The sequence below is a fragment of the Ictidomys tridecemlineatus genome, chromosome 10 (genome assembly GCF_052094955.1).
Source record: "Ictidomys tridecemlineatus isolate mIctTri1 chromosome 10, mIctTri1.hap1, whole genome shotgun sequence".
Classification (NCBI taxonomy): Eukaryota; Metazoa; Chordata; class Mammalia; order Rodentia; family Sciuridae; genus Ictidomys; species Ictidomys tridecemlineatus.
The window spans coordinates 123751178-123773860 of NC_135486.1; the positions used below are offsets into that span (position 1 = coordinate 123751178).

General features: G+C 43.7%; 1 protein-coding gene across 7 annotated transcripts; it reads right to left on the reverse strand.

The window, feature by feature from the left end:
* Positions 1-10628: 10628 nt before the first annotated feature.
* On the reverse strand, positions 10629-21408 carry Stx4 (syntaxin 4). 7 transcript variants are annotated; one of them, XM_078024025.1, is made up of 12 exons: positions 21260-21408; positions 20341-21163; positions 20062-20163; positions 19852-19951; positions 19655-19729; positions 18994-19064; positions 17178-17286; positions 17029-17105; positions 16670-16807; positions 15621-15731; positions 15452-15501; positions 10629-15368 (listed from the first exon to the last, which is right to left on the reverse strand). In XM_078024025.1, exons 2-12 carry the CDS (start codon positions 20368-20370, stop codon positions 14876-14878), a joined length of 1356 nt encoding a protein of 451 aa, XP_077880151.1. In that variant the 5' UTR covers positions 20371-21163; positions 21260-21408; the 3' UTR covers positions 10629-14875. The 7 variants fall into 7 exon arrangements, 5 of the variants coding, with proteins under 5 accessions (XP_077880151.1, XP_077880152.1, XP_077880153.1 ...); XM_078024026.1 differs by having other exon boundaries at positions 20062-20181; XM_078024027.1 differs by having other exon boundaries at positions 19852-19973; positions 20062-20181.
* Positions 21409-22683: the final 1275 nt, after the last annotated feature.

Consider the following 22683-nt stretch of genomic DNA (forward strand, 5'->3'; position numbering starts at 1 on the left):
GTACTCTACCACTGAGATCCTCAAACTTTTTATTTTTTAATTTTATTTTTATTTTTATTTTTTTAATTTTTTTGAGACAGGGTTTTGCTAAGTTGCTGAGACTGGTCTTGAACTTGAGATTCTCCTGCTGTAGCCTCCCAAGAAACTAGAATACAGGAATGTGCCCCCATACCCAGATGATTAAGTTTTATTAAAAGGCATTAAATATTGCAATGAGTAAATCTATTTAGCTTTGTTTATCCAATATTTATGACCATGAAACTGAGTAGTTCTCTTATCCTTTTATAGATAATAAACTGAGGCAAATATTATGTTAGAAAGTATACTTGGAGGAAAAAAGGGTTTCCATTCACAACAAAACCCATAAACTACAAAGGAATAAATCTCACAAGAAATGTTCAGAACCTATAAAAGAAAATGATATATCTGGCCTAAAGGACAAAATTTAAGTAAATGGGTACATACTATGTACCTGAATGAACAAAGTCATTATTAAAAGATGTTAATTCTGGGGGCTGGGGTTGTAGCTTAGTGGTAGAGCGCTTGCCTTGCATACGTGAGGCCCTGGGTTTGATCCTCAGTACTACGTAAATAAATAAAAAGTTAAAAAAAAAAAAAGATGTTAATTCTGGGCTGGGGTTGTGGCTCAGTGGTAGAGTGTTTGCTTAGCATGTGTGAGGCACTGGGTTCGATCCTCAGCGACACATAAAAATAAATAAATAAAGGTATTATGTTCATCTACAACTAAAAAAAAAATTTTAAAAGAAATGTTAATTCTCACCAGGTGTGGTGACACACACCTGTCATCCCAGTGGCACTGGAGGTTGAGACAGGAAGAGGTGCTAAGCAACTCAGTGAGACCCTGTCTCTAAATAAAATACAAAATAAGGCTGGAGATGTAGCTCAGTGGTCAAGTGCCCCTGAGTTCAAGCCCATACCAAAAAAAAAAAAAAGTTAATTCTCCGTAATTTAATCCTTGAATTTATTGCCATCCTAAGGACCGTTTTAACAGAATTTGAAAATTCGTACCTCATGCAGTGGTGGGTGTGTTGTGTGTGTGTGTGTGGGTGTGTGGTGTGTGTGTGTGTGTGTGTGTGTGTGTGTGTGTGTGTGTGTGTGTTGGAGTTTCAACTCAGGGCTTCAAACATGCTGAGCACATACTTTATCATTGAGCTACATTCCCAGCCCATGATACTGTTTTTTTGGTTTTGTTTTTAAATGGTAGAGGTGGCATATTTGACATACTAGATAATCAAACACCAATGCACTGGAGTAAAAACACAGGATTAAAAAAAAACATATATATGTTGTAGATGGACACAATACCTTTATTTTATTTATCTATCTTTATATGATGCTGAGCATTGAAACACAGGACCTCACACATGCTGGGCAAGCACTATATCACTGAGCTACAACCCCAGCCCAAAACGCAGGATATTACTGGCACAAAATCAACAAATGGAGTGAAAAAGAAGGTTTAGAAATAGCCCTGAATATTTCTGTGAATTTATTTTATGATCAATGTAATTGTTTGAATCAGTGGAGGGGAAAGTGACTAATAGGTTTCTTGAAAGAGCCCTAGGCTCAATCCCTAGTCCCTAAGACTGTAAAAGAAAGGAAGAAAGGGGGGGGGGGCGAAATGGCATGCAGATACCACATATGCTAGTCAACAGATAACCTTGGGTACCCAAGGATAACATGGGTCTCACCTACGTTTAGGAAAGATCCACAGTTCTTAGCCCAGACAACCCACTCCTTCTCTGACACTCCAGGTACTCTATATCCTAGTCCAAGCTCCCTGAGGACACACACTAAGAATTATTTTAACAGCTTCATTTAGATGTAATTCACGTACAATAAAAATTAACCCATCTAAAGCATACAGCTGTTTTTCACTTTATTCACAGTGTCAGGCAGCCATTACAATCTAATTCCAGAATACTTTTATCCTCCTAAAAGAAACTATACCCACTATTGCTTATTCCTTATTCCTCCCTGCCACAACGCCACAAGCCCCAATCAATCATTGATCCACCTTCTTTCTATGCATTTGCCTATTCTGGACATTTCAAGTAAATGTGGTCTTTTGTGACTGATTTCTTTCAATTAGCCTTAGGTTTCAAGGTCTACTCATTTGTAGTTTTATCACTACCTTATTATTTTTGTCAAATAATATTCCATTGTATGAATATATCACATATTATTTATCCATTCATTGGTTGATGGACTTTGGGGTTATTTCCATTTTGGGCCATTGTGAGTAATGCAGCTATAAACATTTCACATACAGATTTTTGTGCAGACGTGTTTTCAGTTCTCTAGTATATATATTAGGAATTGCTGGGTCATATGGTAACTCTATGTTTAACTATCTGAAAAATGTCAGGCTGTTTTTCCAAACTGGTTTACATTCCCATTAACAAGGTTTGAGTGTTCTAATTTCTCTACATTTTCACTAACACTTGTTCTCTTTTTTTTTTTTAAGAGAGAGAGAGAGAGAGAGAGAGAGAGAGAGAATTTTTTAAATATATATATATATATTTTTTTTAGTTTTCAGTGGACACAAAATCTTTTTTATTTTTTTTATGTGGTGCTGAGGATGGAACCCAGTGCCCTGCGCATGCCAGGCAAGCGTGTTACCGCTTGAGCTACGTCCCCAGCCCAACACTTGTTCTTATCTGTCTTTTTTATTATAGTTATTCTACTGTGTGAGAATATCATGATTTTGATTTGTGTTTCCCTGATTGCATGTGATGTTGAAATTATATATTTATTGGCCATTTGGAGAAATGTCTAGTCTAGCCTATTTTTTTCTTAGTTTTTTTAGTTATAGATGGACAAAATATCTTTATTTTTGTTTTGTTTATTTTTATGTGGTGCTGAGGACGGAACCCAGTGCTTCACATGTGTGAGGCAAGTGCTCTGCCACTGAGCCACAACCCCAGCCCAATTCTAGCCTATTTTTAAATTGGGGATTTTTGTCTTTTTATTAGGGAGAGGTAAGAGTTCTTTCTGTCTTCTTTATGATTTGAAAAATGTTTTCCCATCGTATGAGTTGTTTTCACTTTTATGCATGCATATGCGTGTGTGTGTGTGTGTGTGTGTGTGTGTGTACTGAACCCAGGGACATGCTACCACTGAGCTGCATCGCCAGCCCCGTTTTTGAGTCAGGGTTGAGTTGCTGAAGCTGACCTTGAACTTGAGATCCTCCTGCATTACCTCCTGAGTTGCTGGTATTACAGGCATACACCACCGTGCCTGGCTGAGTATTGCCATCTTAAGAATATTAAATCTTCTCACCCATGAGATGTTTTTTCATTTAGTCAGATTTTTTTTTTTTTTGTACCAGGGGCACTTAACCACATCCCCAGCCCATTTTTGAATTTTATTTAGAGACAGGGTCTCACTGAGTTGCTTAGCACCTTGCTTTTGCTGGGGCTGGCTTTGAACTCTCAATCCTCCTGCCTCAGCCTCCCAAGTCACTGGGATTACAGGTATGCACCACTGCACCCTACTAGTTAGATCTTTAATTTCTTCTTATTTTTACCTTTTAATGTAGTGCTGAGGTTAGAACCCAGTGCCTCGCACGAGCAAGGCAAGCGCTCTGCCACTGAGCCACAACCCCAGCCCAGATCTTTAATTTCTTTCAGTAGTATTTTATAGTTTTCAGTATATAAATTGTATACTCCTTTTGCTAATTTTATATCAAAGTGTTATATTTCTTTTGTTGATATTACAAATTGTGTATTTCATTTTTGGATTGTTTATTGCTAGTGATGAGAAATACAATATATTTTTGTATACTATTCTTGTGTTCTATAGCCTTGCTGAACTTGTTTATTAGCACTAATGGTTTTGTTTTTTTTTTGTGTGTGTGTGTGTATGTCTCTGAGAACTTTCTGTATACAAGATCATGTTATCTGTAAAGGGATCTTTTCAATCTGGATGCCTTTTATTTCTTTTTCTTGTCTAATTTTCCAAACTATTACTTTCATGTGTGTTAAATAGAAGTGGTGGGAGTAGATGTCCTTGTTTTGTTCCTGATCTCAGGAGGAAAGCACCCAATCTTTCACAATTAATTATGATATTTGCTGTGAATTATTCATAAATGCCTTTTGATAATTAGCACATTGAGGAAGTTTCCTTTTACTTCTGTTATGTTAAGCTTTTTTTTTAAATCATGAAAGCATTGAATTTTATCAAATGTATTTTCTGTGTCTTTTTGAGATAATGTTTTTGTTTTGGTTTTTGTGGTATACTGGGATCAAACCCAGGGCTTTGCTCATGATAGGCAAGTGAGCTACAATCCCCAACCTGTTTTTTCTTTATTTTATTAATAGCTTGTATTAAATTAATTCACTGTTTGATGTTAAACCAATTTTATATTCCTAGGATAAATCCCACTTGGTCATGCTGTATAATCCTTTTGTCTATATTGCTGGATTGGTTTGCTAGTATTTCGTTGATGATTTTGTGTCTGTATTCTTAAGAATATTGATCTGTAGTTTTCTTGTGATGTCTTTGTCCAGTTTTGTTATTTGGGTAATGCCTAGACAGTCTGACTTCTGTCCCTCACTATTCTAACCCAACTTCCTTTAATCCCCAACCCCCATGTCTTACCAGGCTTTCCCAGGTGGTGACTACATCTGCTACTGGGGCAATCACTGACATGAACTCAGTCTGTACTTTGGACTGTGGTCATCATCCCCCTCTCCATCCAAACGGCTAGATAAATCAGGGCTTGCCTAAGGCTTTGGGTTTAATATACAGCTCCCCCCCAAAAAAACTAGGTGCAATGGCCCCCACCTATAATCACAGCTATGAAGGAGGCTGAGGTATGAGGACCCCACAGTTCGAGGCCAGCCTCAGAAACTTAGACCCTATTTCAAAAGAAATAGGGGTATGTAACTCAGCAGTAGATGCCCTGGGGTTAATCCCCAGTACCGGGAGGAAAAGAAGAAAGATAGAAAAGATAGAGAAAAGAAAGAAAAAATGGGACTCCTCACAGGAGAATGCTCTGGGATCAGGGCTGAGGAAGAGGTAGGGAAGGCAGCAGGCTCTGCAGGCAGACAATTATCCTGGATTCAGAGATTTGGAGACCAGTTGTGGTCTCTTGACACACAGCCCACTCAACAACTCCCTCCCCTAGAGACTGCTTTCCGGCAGTCTTGGCCCCAGCTCTAACCTCATTTTCCATCTACTCCTTCCATCTCATCCAGCCATCACGGGCTTCTGTTGATTTCTTTGTTTCTTTCCAGCCTTGGGACCTTTGCACTCACCATTCCCTGGGGATGGAACCCACTGCCCTACATTTGTTCATGATGTTCTTCCCTTTCAAGCTTTAGTTCAAATGTCACTGTATTAGGTTTCCATTACTGCATAATAAATCACTACGAATTTAGCAGCTTAAAACAATACCCATTTATTATCTCAGTTCTGCAGGCCATAAGTCCAGGCAAACTCTGCTGTGTACTCTATTTAGGTCTCACAAGGCTAAGTCAAGGGTGTTGGCCAGCCTGGGATCTTATCTGGAAGTTCTGGTGTAGAATTCACTTCCAGGCTCATCCAAGTTATTAAACAAACTCAGTAACAAGCTGGGCCCAGCAGCACATGCCTGTAATCCCAGAGACTGAGGCAGGAGGATCACAAGCTGGAGGCCAAGCCTCAGCAATGCAGTAAGACTCTCAGTAACTGCAAGAGACCCTGTCTCCAACAATAAAGAGCTGGGAGTATAAGTCAGTGCTAAAGTCTGCCCTGGGTTCAGCCCTCAATACAAAAAGAGAAAGAATTCAGTTCCAAATAGCTATAGAACTGAGGTTTCTGTTTCTTTGTCAGCCATAGATTGTTTTCAGCATTCAGAAGATGTCTACATTCCTCCATCTTGGTAGCCATCAAAGGCACATCAAGTTTTTCTGCCTTCCTCTCTGTTGCTAGTTGGAGAAATTTCCCTGCTTTTAAAAGCTTGTGTGATATATCAGGCCCACCTGAATAATTCAAGATAGTCTCCCTGTTTTAACCTAAATTAATCTGAATTAGTAATCTCAATTACATCTGTAAAGTCACTTTTGCGGGGCTGGGGATGTGGCTCAAGCGGTAGTGCGCTTGCCTGGCATGCGTGTGCCCCGGGTTCGATCCTCAGCACCATGTACAAAAAAAAAAAAACAAAACAAAGATGTTGTGTCCGCAGAAAACTAAAAGATAAATATTAAAAAAAATCTTTCTTTCTCTCTCTCTCTCTTTAAAAAATAAAAATTAAAAAAAATAAAGTCACTTTTGCCATATGAGGTAATATTTGGGATTAGAGCATGGAATATTCAGGACCATTAATTTATGTTTCATATTTTATCCTCTAGCCCTCTAAGATTCATGTCTGTTCCACATGCAAAATACATTCCTATCAAAGTCTCAACCTGTTACAACATCAAGTCAGAGTCCAAACAAATCTCTTATCAAACATCCCAAATCTTATATAGATCAGATACAGATAAGGGTCTGAGTACCTGTGAAATTAAGGAAACAAGTCCTGAGTGGTATGGTGGCAAATACCTGTAATCCCAGCTATTTAGGAGGCTGAGGCTGACTGTAAGTTTGAGGCCAGCCCTGAGCAACTTAGCTAGATTCTGTCTCAAAATTCAAAACAAAACAAAAGTTGGTAGGGCACTTGCCTAGCATGTGTAAAGACTTAGGTTCAATCCCTAATACTGCAAGAAAAGAAAAGAAACAAATCCTGTGCTTCTGATGGACAATAGTGGGATAAGCACAGGATAATGGTTAAGAAAGACTGGCTCAAAAGAGGAGACAGATAGAAGGTCAGGAGTTACCAATCCAAAGCAATTTAAAAATCCACATGGGAAATTTTCTACAGGTTTCCAGGACCAGGAAGAAAAAAAATTCCTAATGGGTTTCTGCCCTCTAGACTCTCAGTTTCACCCTTTGGATTAGTCCCCTTTCCTAAGAACCATTCATGAGTACCTGCTAGAACTTCTGTATCCATTTTTTTTGTCATATCACAATGTTTAATTTTTTACAATATATGTCACAGTTTTAGAACAGCTTAGCAATGTATATATTTGACCTCTCCACTAGGATATAAATTAGATGAAAGCAGAACACTTGTCTTTATGTTTATTTTTGTTTTCCATCACATTCCATAATGCCTAGAACATAGGTCTTGCTCAAAAAATATTATGAATAAATGAATGAGTAAATGTGATATGGAGGGTTGAGTAACGGTCCCCCAAATATGTACATGTCCCAACTCCTGGAATCTGTGAATGTTAACTTCTATGGCAAAAGGGACTTTGTAATTGAACAGCTTAAGATAGGAAGAATGTCTTGAATTATCTGTATGGGCCCTATGTAATTCCAAAGGTCCTCCTAAGAGGGACACAGAAGTTAAGAGAAGATGGTGTGAAACTGAATAGATAGATGTGCTCTCCGTGAAGGGCTGGGCCACCAGCTAAGGAATACAGGAAACTACTAAAAGCTGAAAAAAGCAAAGGACTGGATTCTCCATTGGAGCCACCAGTAGGAAGCACTTCTGCTGACACTTTGACTTGAGCACAGTGAAACTGATTTTGGACTTTGGACCTCCAGAACTATAAAAGAATAAATGTATGTTGTTTTAAGTCATTAAGTTCATGATAATTTGATATATCAGTAATAGAAAAATAATACAGTTGGGGTAACATAGTGTTGGCTATAGCTGCTAGTGGTCCCCAATATCTCTCCCCACCTTTTGGAGTAAGAGAACTTTAATTTGGCAAAAAGCTGCTCAGGGTATAAAGATTATATTTCTCAGCAATCCTTTCATCTGGGTGTGGCCTTGTGACTTACATTCTATCCGCTGAATCAGAGCAGAAATGATCTGCACAACTTGAGTCATGCAATTTAGGGAAAACTGCAAGCCATCCTCTTCAAATTCCTGCCTTCATAAGGGCGGGACTGCGGAAATGGGTGGACCACCTTGGGTCCAAGAAGGGATGAAAACAAGATAAAAAAGAACCTTAGGTCTTGATGACTTTATGGAAAGACCCACCATACTACTAACTTGGACTTTAAAAAAATTTTTTTTTTAGTTGTAGGTGGACACAATGCCTTTATTTTTATTTATTTATTTTTATGTGGTGCTGAGGATCAAACCCAGTACCACACCCATGTTAGGCAAGCACTCTACCACTGAGTCACAACCCCAGCCCCTAATTTGGACTATTATATGAGGGAAATTTCTAACTTGTTTAAGGCACAGTTATTCTGGGTCTCTATTTCATGAAGCTGTATCCATACTATGCAAACTAATGTAGGATTCCCACTTACTATCCATTATGTTGACATTGTTTTGAAGGGTGGATATCTGTGGAATTAAGGCAAGTTTAGGCTTTACTTCTCTTTTTTTCCTTCTTGCAGCTCTTCTGCAAGGGTGCCACCATGGTCTTAGAATATATGTGAGGTTGATGTAATGCTAGAAGATCTGGGCCCACCCTATCCTCCAAGGTTATTTTTCTCATCTACATGAGCAGCTGCTACTAGTTACAAAGAGCCAGTAAGAATCAAGAAGCTTCGTTGGATAGGACCTAAACAGGGGGAAAAGGCTCAGACATCATAATATCACTAAAGTTCATTATGATATGCAAATTATCATAGTGATGGAAAAGGAGAACCGAGTAGAGGAGGCTTTATAAAGTTTGTAGGGAACTTTTATTAATCAGCCAGGATCAAGTTTGCTTCAGTAACAACAACCCAAATATCTCAGTGGCTCACAACAAATACATATTTCGGACAGAGTATAGCTTGGTGTCTTCCACAGGACAGCTACCCTTCTGTTCTGTACCATCGTGTGTGTGTGTGTGTGTGTGTGTGTGTGTATGTGTGTGTGTGTGTTTTGCTGGGAATTGAACCCACAGCCTTGCACATGCTAGGTAAATGCTCTACCACTGGGTTACTTTCTCCTAAGTCAATGCCATCTTTATTCCAGAATCCAATCTTAAGGAACAACTCAATCTGGAACTTTCTATTTCAACAGAGAAAAGTGAGGAAAGGTGGCAGACTCTCTGATGGCTCTTTTTCTTAAATATATTTTTTGGATGTATGGACCTTTATTTTATTCATTATTTATATGTGATGCTAAGAATCAAACCCAGTGCCTCACACATGCTAAGCAAGCACTCTACCACTGAGCCATCGCCTCAACCCTGTGATGACTTTTTTAAGAATTTTTAAAATTTATTTTTTAGTTATACTTGGACACAATACCTTTACTTTATTTATTTATTTATATGTGGTGCTGAGGATCAAACCCAGGGCCTCACACATGCTAGATGAGCACTATACTGCTGAGCCACAACCCCAGTCCCCCCACCCCCATGATGACTCTTTTTTAAAAAATTTATTATCATTATTTTGGTATCAGGAATTAAACCCAGGGGCACTTAATCACTGAGCCACATCTCCAGTCTATTTTTTATTCTGAGACAGTCTTGCTAAGTTACCTAGGACTTCACTAAGTTGCTGAGACTGTCTTTGAACCTGGATTCTCTTGCCTCAGCCTTCCCAGCTGCTGGGATTACAGGTGTGCAACATCATGCCTGGCCTGTGATGGCTTTTTTTTTCCGGTATATGTCATTTCCACTCAAGTTCCATTGGCTAAAGCATGCCATATATCCAAACGTGATGTCAGTGGAGTAGGAATAATCTTTCCATGTGATTGAGCCCCATAGAAAGCATCAGTGAATGTTTTTGAACAATTATAAAACCTTCCTCTTCATCACAATTATTGCCTTTGTCTTGTTTTCCACATACAAAACAAATGCATCCCCTCCCCAAGAAAGACAACTCAAATGACCCATCTAATCATGACAGATCTTTATAAATCTCTATATCATGTCCAAATGTGGCTTCCCTTGATCCAGAGACGAGAGAGAGAGAGAGAGAGAGAGAGAGAGAGAGAGAGAGAGAGAGAGAGAGACAGAGAGAGACAGAGAGAGACAGAGGGTGACAGAGAGACAGAGAGAGAGAGAGAGACAGAGAGAGAGAGAAAGAGAGAGAGACAGACAGACAGACAGACATCTGTGTCCCTGCCTCCCAACACACACACATATAAAGTAGAATAAGGGGTTTGGGATATAATTTAGTGGTAGAATGCTTGCCTGACATGTGCAAGGCCTGGAGTTCAATCCCCAGTACCAAAAAAGGAAAATAGTAGAACAAGGACAGGAAAACAACAGTACATGCTCCCATTCACAGGGACAAATGGGAGATGCAGCAGTTACTGGTCCATAGTAAATCTAAAATTTAGCAGGGTAGATATTGAGAGTGACCTCACCTTTCCCTAGAACTACTTCCTGGGAATAGTTTCTTGATTCATTCTTCATATTTGGTCCTTGGAGTGGACAATCCTCTTTCATTTATTCTCCTTGACCACACTGGATTTATTTCTTACTTTGAGTTACAGTCTAAGTTGCCAGACTAGCCTCCAACTTACAATCTTTCTGCCTCCACCTCACAACTCACTGGGATTATAAGCATGTGGCACTTTACCCAGCTTTAGGAACCACTTTAATAAATTCAGAGGTTTTTACAAAGGACATAATACACTTAATGTGGCTGGCCCTTGTCACAAAAATGAGTTTTCATAAAATTTTGTCAGTTTTTATCTTTTTTTTTTTTCTTGGTGCTGGGAATTGAACCCAGGGCCTCACACACGCTAGGTAAGTGCTCTAACATTGAGCTACATCCTCTCCCTTTTTTAATTCATTAAAATTTGAGACAGGGTCTCACTAAATTACCCAAGCTGGCCTTGAACTTGTGATCCTAATGGTTCTGCCTCTCAATTATCTGGGATTATAGGCAGCATGTGTCATGCACCTGAATTTAGGTTTTTTTTTTTGGAGGGAGAGCTATCAGGAATTAAACTCAGGAGCACGTGACCACATCCTCAGCCCTATTTTGTATTTTATTTAGAGAGACAGGGTCTCACTTTTGTTAAGGCTGGCTTTGAACTCACAATCCTCCTGCCTATGTGCCACCGCATCCAGCTAGTTGTATCTTTTTCTGGTTAAAAATGTGTATCACAGGCTGGGGCTGGGGCTCAGTGGTAGAGCGCTTGCCTAGCATGTTTGAGGCACTGGGTTTGATTCTAGCACCATATGTAAATAAATAAATTAATTAAATAAAGGTTCATCAACAACTAATAAAAAAAAAAGTGTGTCATATGGCTAGGCACTGTGGTGCACACCTGTAATCTCAGTGACTCAGGAGACTAAGACAGGCAGGATGATCACAAGTTTGAGGTCAGCATGGGAAATTTAGCGAGACCCTGTCTCAAAGTAAAATATAAAAAGAGCTGGGGATGTAGCTCAGTAGTAGAGCCCCCTTGGGTTCAATCCCCAGTAACTAACACACACACACACACACACACACACACACACACACACACACACACTCCTAGCTTGGCAGGAGAATCACAAGTTTCATGTCAGCCTGGGCAATTTTGAAAGATGCTGTCTCAAAAGAAAAAATTAAAACAGCTGAGGATGTAACTCAGTGGTAAAGTGCCCCTGGGTTCAATCTCCATTACTGGGGTGGGGGAAAGTGGAGTTTCTTTATTCTCTTTCATTTCTGCTTAAAAACTCACCAATTTGGGGGCAGGGCTATAGCTCAGTGGTAGAGCACTTGCCTTGCATGTGTAAGGTACTGGGTCGGATCCTCAGCACCACATAAAAATAAATAAATAAAGATATTGTATAAAAAAAAGATATTGTACCAACTACAACTAAAAAACAAATTAAGAAAAAACTCACCAATTTCTCTGAGTTGTTCTTTTCTTACAGTAATCTGTCAATGCACCCAACAGTGGCCAATGTATGCTATTTTAATATTTTTTTGCCTAAAGCCCTAAAGTCATTTAGTCATTATTATATTCTTGGTTATTCCCAGTTTAGTTTAACAAGATGCTTCATGACTACAAAACAAGTATCACCATTCTTCCAACTTCCAATAGTAGTTTTTTTACCAGTCACTGTCTAGCTCAAAGCCAATGCCACATAATTTAGGCTTATTTTGTTTTTTGTTGTTGTAGCAGCACCCCAATTTTAGGTATTAATTCTGTAACAGTTTTAAAACTAATTATAATATGGTGATGAACAACTTCAGTACATCAGTAGCCAACAGCAGAAACATGTTTTTCACATTACACATCATCTTACATGTGGGCTGGCTACAGCCTAGTTTCATGTCATTTCATTGTGAGTTCCAAGCTCAAAGAGAATTCTAGATCTAGAAATTGCCAGGCTCATGACACAGGGAAAAGACAAGGGAAGCTGCCAGACTATTTTGTGGAATGTTTTTTTTGTTTTTATTTTTGTTTTTTGTTTGTTTGTACTTGGGATTGAACCCAGAAGGGCTCTACCACTGAGTTACATCCCAGCCTCCTTTTTTACTTTTTGAGACAGGTCTCACTAAATTGCAGAGGCTGCTCTTAAACCTGTGATCCTCCTGCCTCTGTCTCCCCATTAGGTAGGATTTATAAGCATGTGCCACCACACACAGCTCATGTTTGGAAGTGATACTTACCTTTCTACTCATATTCCATTGGCAAAGAAAGCCAAGGCACATAGCCCCACTACTGTCAGTGGGGCATGAGTGTAAACTATCCTATAGTGAGAGGCCCAGTAGGGAAGGACAATAAATATTTGAAACAATAATTCTATCTGCCACAGGGCTGTACCAAAGATGTCAATCACTGATCTTGTTCACTCCTCCATCCACCACATACACACTCCACTACAGCATTTGGTACCATGTAGCACCCTGCATACATCTTGGCCAAGAATAAAGTCATGACTCAAGGACAGACAATTCCTAGGCAGGCTAATGTAGCCTGACCTGGAGAGTGGACTAAACCAGCTTCTTGGGAAATTGAACCACAAATATTGAGTAAGTTGCAGCTAGACTGTAAACAGGTAGATTTGAAAAAGTTACAGTTAACCCATAGTCTGATCCTTGAAAGTTAAGCTAAAGCAAAGCAACCACACCAGGATTTCAATGCAACATCTACCTCCTCTTGGCTCTTTTCTAAGGTCAGTGTCCCACAGGGAATGGTGTGTACACAGGGAAACCTGTGGGAGCTCTGGTGCATTGGTCCACTTGCTCACTTGCCTGCCAGGTCTGTTCCAAACTTTTACTCACCTCTTCAAATCATTCATGCATCCCCACAATCCACAGAAGTTCAAACTACTGAGCATCTATTCACCTCTTCCAGGAGGTTCTGAATGGTTTTCTGGGTGAGACAGGTGATCTCTGTTTCAGGGGTGACGCTGTCCAGCACAGCAAAGAAGCACTAACATGTTGATTAGTACAAGAACATCCAGCTGTATAGATGTGGATTCCCAGAGAATCAGATCCCCGTAGATGCCACAGATTTTGTGGTTTTACTCTGAAGGCAGAGAGGTGAGAGAGGACAAAGGCAGCCAACTGGAAAGAATTCCACTGGAGATGCAGGCCACAGGGGGAAGAGGTGGAAAATCAGGGAAGCCCAGAGGCCCCAAGTCCAAATTCAGTCTGGTATTGGGGCAGGATCTTCCCACCCACAGCTTCCCCACAGAGAGGTCATCTAGGTTGGGTTTGTACACTCTTGGGAATGGGAAGCTCTTTGTTGTAAAGTCCTTAATTCACTACCCCTGCAAATCCCTCCACAATTCCTCCCTCCTCTTTTGCAAGTTTCATCTTGCCCCTGGAGCTCTGTGATCCAACCACTTTTGCCTGTCTGTGGACTCACTTGGAAGTCCTCCCCATATCAGCTTCCGAAATCTAAGAACTATTTAATACCAAGGAGTAAAGATGACCACCCCTAAGTCTGCTAGCCAATCTTTTCCAGTTGCAACTAAGCCAATGCCTCAGCTCACCCCCCACCCCACACACAAACTGCTGGCCAAGATGCTAGAGATCTCTGACCAGATACAGGTGTTGTCAGTTGCCACTCTAGGACCATAGGTAGGTGCTGCATGCAGCTACCCTGCCACAGGTGGAGGGAGAGCAGGCCCCCATTAGCTTGTTCCAATCCTTGCACCCAGTCCTGCCCTCCAGTCCCTCCCCCAACTCAGATCCAGGCGTCACACCAAATGCACCAATGACACTACATGTATCCATTCCCCAATTCTTGGTACATCCTGCAGCTGGATGGCCTGAGCCGCAAGGGGCAGTAGCAGCCTATGGGATTGAAAGTGGGATGGACTGGGCCACTAAAACTCCGCCCCCAGACCTTGGGGACCGGAGCCAAGCACACCCCTATTCCAACCAGGCATCAGAGCCAGGAATCGGCTTACCCTTTGAAACCAAGTGTCTGGGACAGGAGCCACATCCTTCTCCAGAAATGAGGCATGTGGACCAGGAACGCTTAGAATTGAGTTAGGGTTTATAGTTCAAATGTCTTATGGAAATCAGGCTCCTTGCTCTTCTGACTCTTCTACCTCCTTCCACCTGGTAACCTTGCAGTAATCAGGTATGCTGTTCTGGGGTCATGGCTCTCTAAGTTGAACTCATAAAAAGCAATGCCTTTTAGGTAAAGGGCCTAGGTTGCTGAGATTGCCTGGCAGTCTCTTTGGCTGCATCTTTCTATAACTGAATCCTTCTCATTTACCATTCAAAATAAATGTCCCCTCTGAGACCTTCCTGACCACTGTACCCAAAGTAACAGCCTCAGTTACTCAATTACTCTTTCATGATGCCTCTTCCTTTTGGCCTCAGGGACACTACTAATATCTTTCTCTCTCTCTCTCTCTCTCTCTCTCTCTCTCTCACACACACACACACACACACACACACACACACACACACACTTCACCTTGTTCCAGCCTTGCCTGATAAGCTCATCAATTCAGGTATATGTACTCACAGTGGGGGCACAGTATGAGCTGGGAGCCAGACAGAATCTCTTCTCAACACACTCTACCCATTCTGTGGGAGAGCAGAAGGACAGAGCCAGTCCGCTGTGGTCACAACACCTAGGGCACTCTGATCTGAGCCTGTCTGACTGAGCCTGGCCCCAGGAGTGGACAGGAGGTGGGAAGCTAGACAGTGGAAGCCCTGGGCCAATCCTTCTAGGAACACACATGCACAGGGGTCTCCAAGATTTTTTAATTTTTTTACAAAACCATGTGTCCCAGTCAAACAGGACACTACAGGTCCTTCCCCAGGCATCATGGCCTGAAGGGGGAGGCCCCCCGAATAAGCAGCTATCAATCCTGAAAGAACCATCTGCCCCTTTGCACAGGGGCCAGTGTCCAGACAGGGGTCCAGCTGGAGACTCTGCCCTGCCCCCACAGCTCTGGGAAAGAAGGCCAGGCCCCAGTCCCTGGTACTCCCCATACCTGCAAGGGAAGGAGGGAGAAGAAGGTCTGAGGGGAGGCGGGAAGGCTGGTGCCAGGGACAGGGCAAGCCCACCATATCTCACCGAGAATGAGCAACATTATCCAACTGCTGTGGTGATGCCAATGATGACAGCTAGGATGAGAACAGTGATGGACACACAGATGGCAATCATGACTTTTTTCTGTGGGAGAAGAGGAGTCAGGGAAATCATTCAGGAACACTTGGGGCTGGGGCCAGGGCTGGAGGCTCACCTTCCTCGCCTTCTTCTGGTTCTCCAGAGCTTTCTTGACATGTTCCTGCCCACGTTCCACATAGTCTGCTGAGCTCAGGATGTTCTTTTCTATCCGGTTGATCATCTCCCCCTGCTCAGAAAATAGAATGATTCAGGGAGACAGGGATGACCAGGCAAGGGGAGCTCAGCAACTCCTTTGCCCACCCCAGACGCAAATGACTAAAGGACAGTCCTAGAAAAAAAAAAAAACTGCACTAAAGAAGATATGGCAGGACCCAGATCTGATAAAAGTTCTGACTCCTAAGGATGGCTTCCTGGCCCCCTTCAATCAATGTGGTCCCTTCTCCCTGTTCCCTTATTCCATACAACCTCCGTTTGCAGGGGCGGGATGGAGCCACAGGCCTCAAATGGCTCCTACCTTTTTTCACAGATATTGAACTTTTGTCCCCTTACAAATCTATCTGAATTCATCCATTCTTCTATGTCTGTTTCCCAGCTGCTATGAAGCCCTCCCTGTTCCTGCCTCCTCCTGGCACTGCCAGCCTTCAGGTCCTGGTACTCCTACTGAATGAAAGCCCTTTCCCATGACTCCCAGCTGCAAAAGGGCATTGACTGTAGCACTACTGAGGTCAGCTCCTCAAGGACAGGGCTGGAAGCTTACCTCAGCTCCTACAATGGGCCAGAGGAATACCACTGACACCCCAACCTTGCTCAAATTTTAGAAGGCAGGTCCTCTAGGGGGAAACTTGGGAGCTCTTAGAATCATGAAGGTGGGTTCTGTTGGTAGTGGAGGAGCCATGATTGAGGCCATACCTGGGGTAGGTGCAAATTGGAGAGATGGATGGGAGGTTATGTACAAATGAGTGGCCATCTGGGTAGCAGTGGAGGTGGGCACAATTCTGGGGATTTGGGTAGGGATGGAAGTAGGGGCCACCTGAGACATGGCCAAGCCTGGAAGAGCACAAAAGCCCAGGAAAGAGTCTAAGGGTGGAGAGATTGGTCCCAGGTTGAGACTGGAGGCTCTGACTATGCATAGCCTCCCATCTGAGGGCTGCCCACAGTACCCACCTGCATCTCCACCTCAGTTGCTAGAAAAGTGAAGATCTCATGAAGCTCACGGATACTGCGTTCAAGCTGCTGGATCTCACTATGCCGAGCTGAAATCTCATTTAGGGCCTGTCGAGTCACCTGTGTGTCCTTCAGTATCTGGGGGGGTGTGGACAGAAGAGAGGGAATAGATCACAGGGTGACCAGCAACAGGTCAGAAGCTCCTGTTGGGTTTTGGGGGCAGTCCCCTAGCCAAGGAGCGAAGTCAGGAACCTGATGAGTGACTCCATACTGGGCTGCAGTATGCCCTGAGTCAAAAGGCACCAGGGATCAGAGAAAATGGAAGGCCCAGCAGAGGGAAGATGGCCATGGCCACTCACATTGGATACAAACACCTCACTCTGCCCACTGTCCAGCATCTGCTCCAGCTCCTCATCAGAAACCATTCCAGCATTGGCTGTAAAAGAAAAGGCCAGCTCAGAGCTGGGTCAGCACTACCCGACACCACAGGTCTAGAGCTCCAACTCACTGATTTTCAGCTGCCTCCGTATGCGCTCCACGTTCTTTTCCCGGTATTCAGACTGCATCAAGTTGCACTTGTTGATGAGCTCCACAAATTGCTGGGACAGGACCCCATGCTAAGGATGGAGAATATAAGCTGGGCACCTCAGGAGGATCCCTGCCTCTCTGGGCCTCAGCATCCCAAGGATACAGTGAGCAAACATGAACTGTCATGAAGTGCCTACTGCCTTGACCACCCTGACAGGCTCCCTCACTTCTGAGTGAAAGCCAAAGCCCTAACCAAGGCCTAAATGGCCCTACATGATCTGCTCTGACCCCAGTAACTCTCTGACCTTATCTCCTCCTTCCCTCCAGAATGTTCCTTATTCCTTACTTCCACTACTAGCCTTTGAATTCACTGCTTCTTCTGTCTAGTATGCTTATTCCCCACAAACATCTTTTAATCTTTGTTCCAATGTCACATTCTGAATGAAGCTTTCTCTTCCTTTTTTTTGAGGTTGGGGGGTACTGGGGATTGAACTCAGGAGTACCCAACCATTGAACCACATCCCCAGATCTATTTTTTAAATATTTTATTTAGAGACAGAGTCTCACTAAGTTGCTTAGTGCCTTGCTTTTGCTGAGGCTGGCTTTGAACTCATGGTCCTCCTGTCTCAGCCTACCAAGCCACTGGGACTACAGACATGTGCCACGGAACCTAGCTATTCTCCATCATTTTTAAAATCTTTTTTGTGGCTCTAGGGATTGGAGATTGAACATCCTAAGCACAAGCATTACCACCGAACACTACTGTCAGCCGTCTACCTCACTAAAATTGCAACCCTACCTTCTCAGTACTCTTTGACCCTCTTCTCCTACTCTTTTGTCCTTAATACTTATTGTGTTTTTATTATTATGGCGATTGTCCTGCCCCACTAAAATATAAGTCCCTCAAAATAGGGATTTTTGGTTTAAAAAGGGTCCAGCACACAGTGAGCAATCAATGTATGTTTGTGAATGCTTGCTGAATGCCAGTCTCACTGCTTAAACTAGAGATCACCATGCTTTAGGTTCTCCCTAAAACATCCTCTCCGGGGCATTTTGTTCCACTTTGTTCTTCCACTGATATTTTAAATAAGCTCATCCTTTAGAATTCTTTCTTTAGAGATATATCTGCTCTCCTCGACTCAACTGCACCCTTTCAAAATGCTCCAACCTCTTCATCTTTGATTTGGGACCTTTGTTGAGCTCTGGGTCCACCAACTCCAACCCTAACCTCCAAGAACCCCAAGCCACTTCTCACTGGACACCCAGAGGGAGCCAGTCAAATCACTTCAAATCTCCTTACTAAGATGTCATCCCAGTGAAGTTCCTCTTCGGTGCTGCCCTAGCAAAGTTCCTCTTCCTGATTTCTTGAATACTGTCCATGGGGCCAAGGATGTCCCTGCCATGTAGTTGCCAGTCATTTCTGACTTCTCCTTCTCTTTGTCTGTGCAGAGTCACCAAGTCATACATGAATAATGTGTTTGCTCCCTAATCAACCCATATTCCCCATCTCATTTCTTGAAAGTATGTCTCCTGTAGGCAAGCCAAGGTCATGTTTAGGAACAAAGAAATTCACTGATGGAGAAGAAAGCAGGGTGTTATAATAGATTTTATATCAGGAAAACTAGGTTCTTCACCTTAAGTGAATACTTTCCCTTTCTGAGCCTCAGCTCTCTATTTGGAAAATCATCAGGTTAAGATTCAAGGATCTCTTAAGGGCCCTTCCTTCATACATCTGCCATTTAATGATTTATGAACCACTTACTGAAATGTCCTAGTTCTAGGAAAAATAAACCCACCTGGGTTTTTCTCATTCTTGTGTTGACGGAGTTAGAATTCTCATCAGCTTCCTCCTTCTGAGGCTCTATGGCTGTGGGAAGACGCAAGAGTCCAGAGAAAAGGATATTGACTCAAGACTTCTGGAAATTGGAAACCAGGAAAAAGGGCCACAGCCAGATCACAGCTACCTAATAGGGAGCTTCTCATTTCTGGGGAATTTTTTAGGGAACTATAACTTATGATAAAATGACTAGGGGCTGGGGGTGTTGCTCAGTGGTAAAATGTATGCACAGTATACACAAGGTCTTGGATTAGATTCCCAACACCATGGGGTCAGGAGGGGGGGGACACCAATTTTGAGCCTCTGGCAACAGAAAGTTTATTTTTCCTTGCATTACATCAGTGAGTTCCCATGAGTATGAAGAAGACTCATAACAAAACCCAAAGAATGCACATTGAGCAGCAAGAACTATAGGAGTAAATGGTTTCATTCTAAATAAAGGAACCTGAAAAGCAGGCATATATTATGAAAAGTACAGTGGACTGGATGCCAGGGCACAGAGATTCTAGACCCAGGCTGCTGTGTGACCTGGATGTGTCACTGGCCTCTCAGAGGCAAAACTCCCCAGACATACCAGGAACAGGGAAGAACCAAAGGGAAGGGAGGACCTAGGAGCTCACCCTTCAGCTGAGTGCGGATCTCCCTTCCCAGCTGTTTGATCTCATCACGCAGGTTCTGCAGGTCCTGCTTCATGCCTAAACAAGAGAAGGCCTTGATTCCCCAACCACAGCCCCCACCTCCAGAAATCACCCTGCACTTAACTACAACCCCCACAATCCATTGGGCTGAGCATGCGTACACCCGGGGTTTCGCTTACTCTCCTCGGGAAGGGGCGTGGCCAGGATGGTGACCTGCTGCTTCTCCAACTCCCGGATTTTATTCTCCAGCTTGACCATAGTCTGCCGAATTGTCTGGACCTAAGAAGGATGACCGAGAGGGCTGAAAGAGATTTGGGGTACTCCAGATTTCATTGCTCCTCGGTCCTCCTACCCCCTCGAGAATCCAGGCCAAGACCCCAGCCCCTTACCTTCTGGAAGAACTCATCGTCTGGGCTCCCCAGCCGAGCTGTGCCCGGGTGCACCACCAGCGCAACTCGCTCCTTGTCCTCATCGTCCGAACTGTTATCCCCCTGCCAGGGCCGAAGTCACTGGCACCATTTTCATGCTGCAGTTCTCGCCCCGCAGGACCCATGGTCTTCCGGGATTTTCCTTCCTGGCCATCAGCCACCCCTCCCTGTCCCGAAGACCAAGGCTCCTGCAATCCAGTCGGTCCTCCAGCCCCCAACCCTACTTCCCCAGTTTCTCACCTGCCTCAGCTCGCGGGTCCTGTCCCGCATGGCGGCGGGAGCTCTCTCCCCGGCGTCTGAGCCCAGAGGGCCTCAAGATTCTAAGTTTGGAAGTCCCGCACCCCACTCGCATTGACAGCCCCCTCCCTCACCCTGCGGACCCCAACACCCTCATGAGCCGCCAAAGACCCTGACCCTCGCACTGTCCACAGTCAATGGGAAGGAGCCGACTTCAGGACCCCCCAAGTTCCACAGGTTGGAATTCCCTTTTCTTCCCCCCCTCCCGCTCCCGTAGCCTCAGCCCCGCCCCTCTGGGATAGTTGGGGCATGCGCAGCAGGTCGCGTCTCTTCCTCGCCCGAGGGAAAGGCGAGGTCGGAAGCTATAGAGCCCTGAACGGAAGCAAAACTGCTTCAATGCTAGAGCCCTCCCCCTTTACCGGAACCGTCGCTTCTTCCAACGGAAATCTGTTGCCAAAAGGGGTGGGAATGCGTCATTTCTATGTAATCGAAAAAGACCCGCATCTCACATCACCCCATGGCGCCCCTCGCGTCACGTGAGCAGCTTGGTCCCAGCCTCGCAAACCGCAGAACGTGACTCTGACTGTCACGTGTCCGGCTCTGTCAACGCTGCCTCCGAGACCAGTCTCTCGACGTCCACGGCACCCGGGCTCTGAGCTATTCCCCTACGGCCCCCGCGAGGTGGGGCGGAGGGCACTGACTATCCCAGAGACCTTTTGAGGCAGTGGGTGGTGGGACATTGGCCTGAATTCACTTGTATTCTTTTGGGGACCAGGAGCGTTGGCAGATTTACGACTTAGAATTGGGACTGTCAGCATCATGGGACCTTGAAAGTCAGAAAATAACAAGATCCGAAGTCTTCAGCGTCAAAGAATTGCAGGGGTTAGTAGGCAGAGAATCTGGGGGTGGAAAGTGACCTCACCCAAGGCAGAAATTTCTTCCGCATACTCCTGGCTCAGCCTCTGACAGGTGGGCGGCCGGCGCCCTGCAGGAACACTGCAGTCCCGCTGCACTCACCAATTTCCGATCAGTGAGACCATTTCAGGACATCTCAGGCTGAGAAAAAAAAAAAAGTGTCTGTATTATGTTGAGCGGGCTGCTTCCTTGCCACTCACACCTCCCACCCCTACCCTTCGCCTGAGGTCAGAGCATGACTGTCTTGCTCTTATCTAAATCCTCACCATCAAGTTCAGTACCTACTGCTGTAAAGGACTCACGAAATATTTCTGAACAGAATTTTAGCCTGTCGTGTATACGAAGACGAAGCCCATGGTTCCCTGATCTTTAGACTTTAGGCTCTTTCACGGTGCCACTTCCCTAACCTGGCTCTCTATACATTCACTTGAGTGATATTTATTGGGCATACTGTGGACTAGACACTGTTACAGGGACTGGAGATACATCAGGGACTAACAGACAAAAATCTCTGCTCTTGTGGAACTTACATTTTATAGGAGGAGTTCCCAAAGCACTCAGTCTCTACAAAGCCAAGAATGCATAGATCATATACATATGTCAAGAGTACAGCTCTTTGCAATGAACTCATGCAAAATTTCAAGCAAGAGAAGGAAAGGTCCCTCTCCAGTATGGACTGGTCAGGAAACCTATATTCTTGTGCCTGAGTTGCTACAGACTGCAGAGTCACTTCTTGCTTCTGGGCCTTGATCTGTACAATGGGTAACAGCAGGGGGATGGAAAGGAGGATCAACTTTATCAATATGCCCTGCTCTTGCGGAGTGCAGTGGCGCTCACCTGTAATCCCAAAGGCTTAGGAGGCTGAGGCAGGAGGATTGAGAGTTCAAAGCCAGCCTCAGCAATTTAGCAAGGCCCTAAGCAACTTAGCGAGACCCTGTCTCTAATAAAATATAAAAAAGGACTGGTGATGTGGTTCCGAGGTTAAACACCCCTGGGATCAATCCCCAATAAGAAAAAGAAAATAAAGGTTCTGAAGTTCAATGATTATGAAGTTGGAAACTGTCAAGTGCTGAGTGAGGGACTTTGGTGTTTCTTTTCCCCTTAGAACTCAGCTTGCCTGAGTTTGCAAATGGATTGAAGATGATGCTGCCAATCAATGTACAGAGGGAATTTAGGGTTGGAGGGCTTATCAGGAGGCTAAGGGTGAGGTCCCTTAAAGATCATGAAGAAGAATTTCTCTGCACTTGGGTCTTCCGTTTTAGCCTGTGCCTCTCCAATTAACTGCCACTCGCCTCCTGCTGCTGCCCCCACACCTTTTCTCTCTTCCTTCTCCTCCTCCATATATATATATATATATATATATATATATATAATTTATTTTTTTATTATGTGGTGCTGAGGATCGAACCAGTGCCTCACACATGTGAGGCA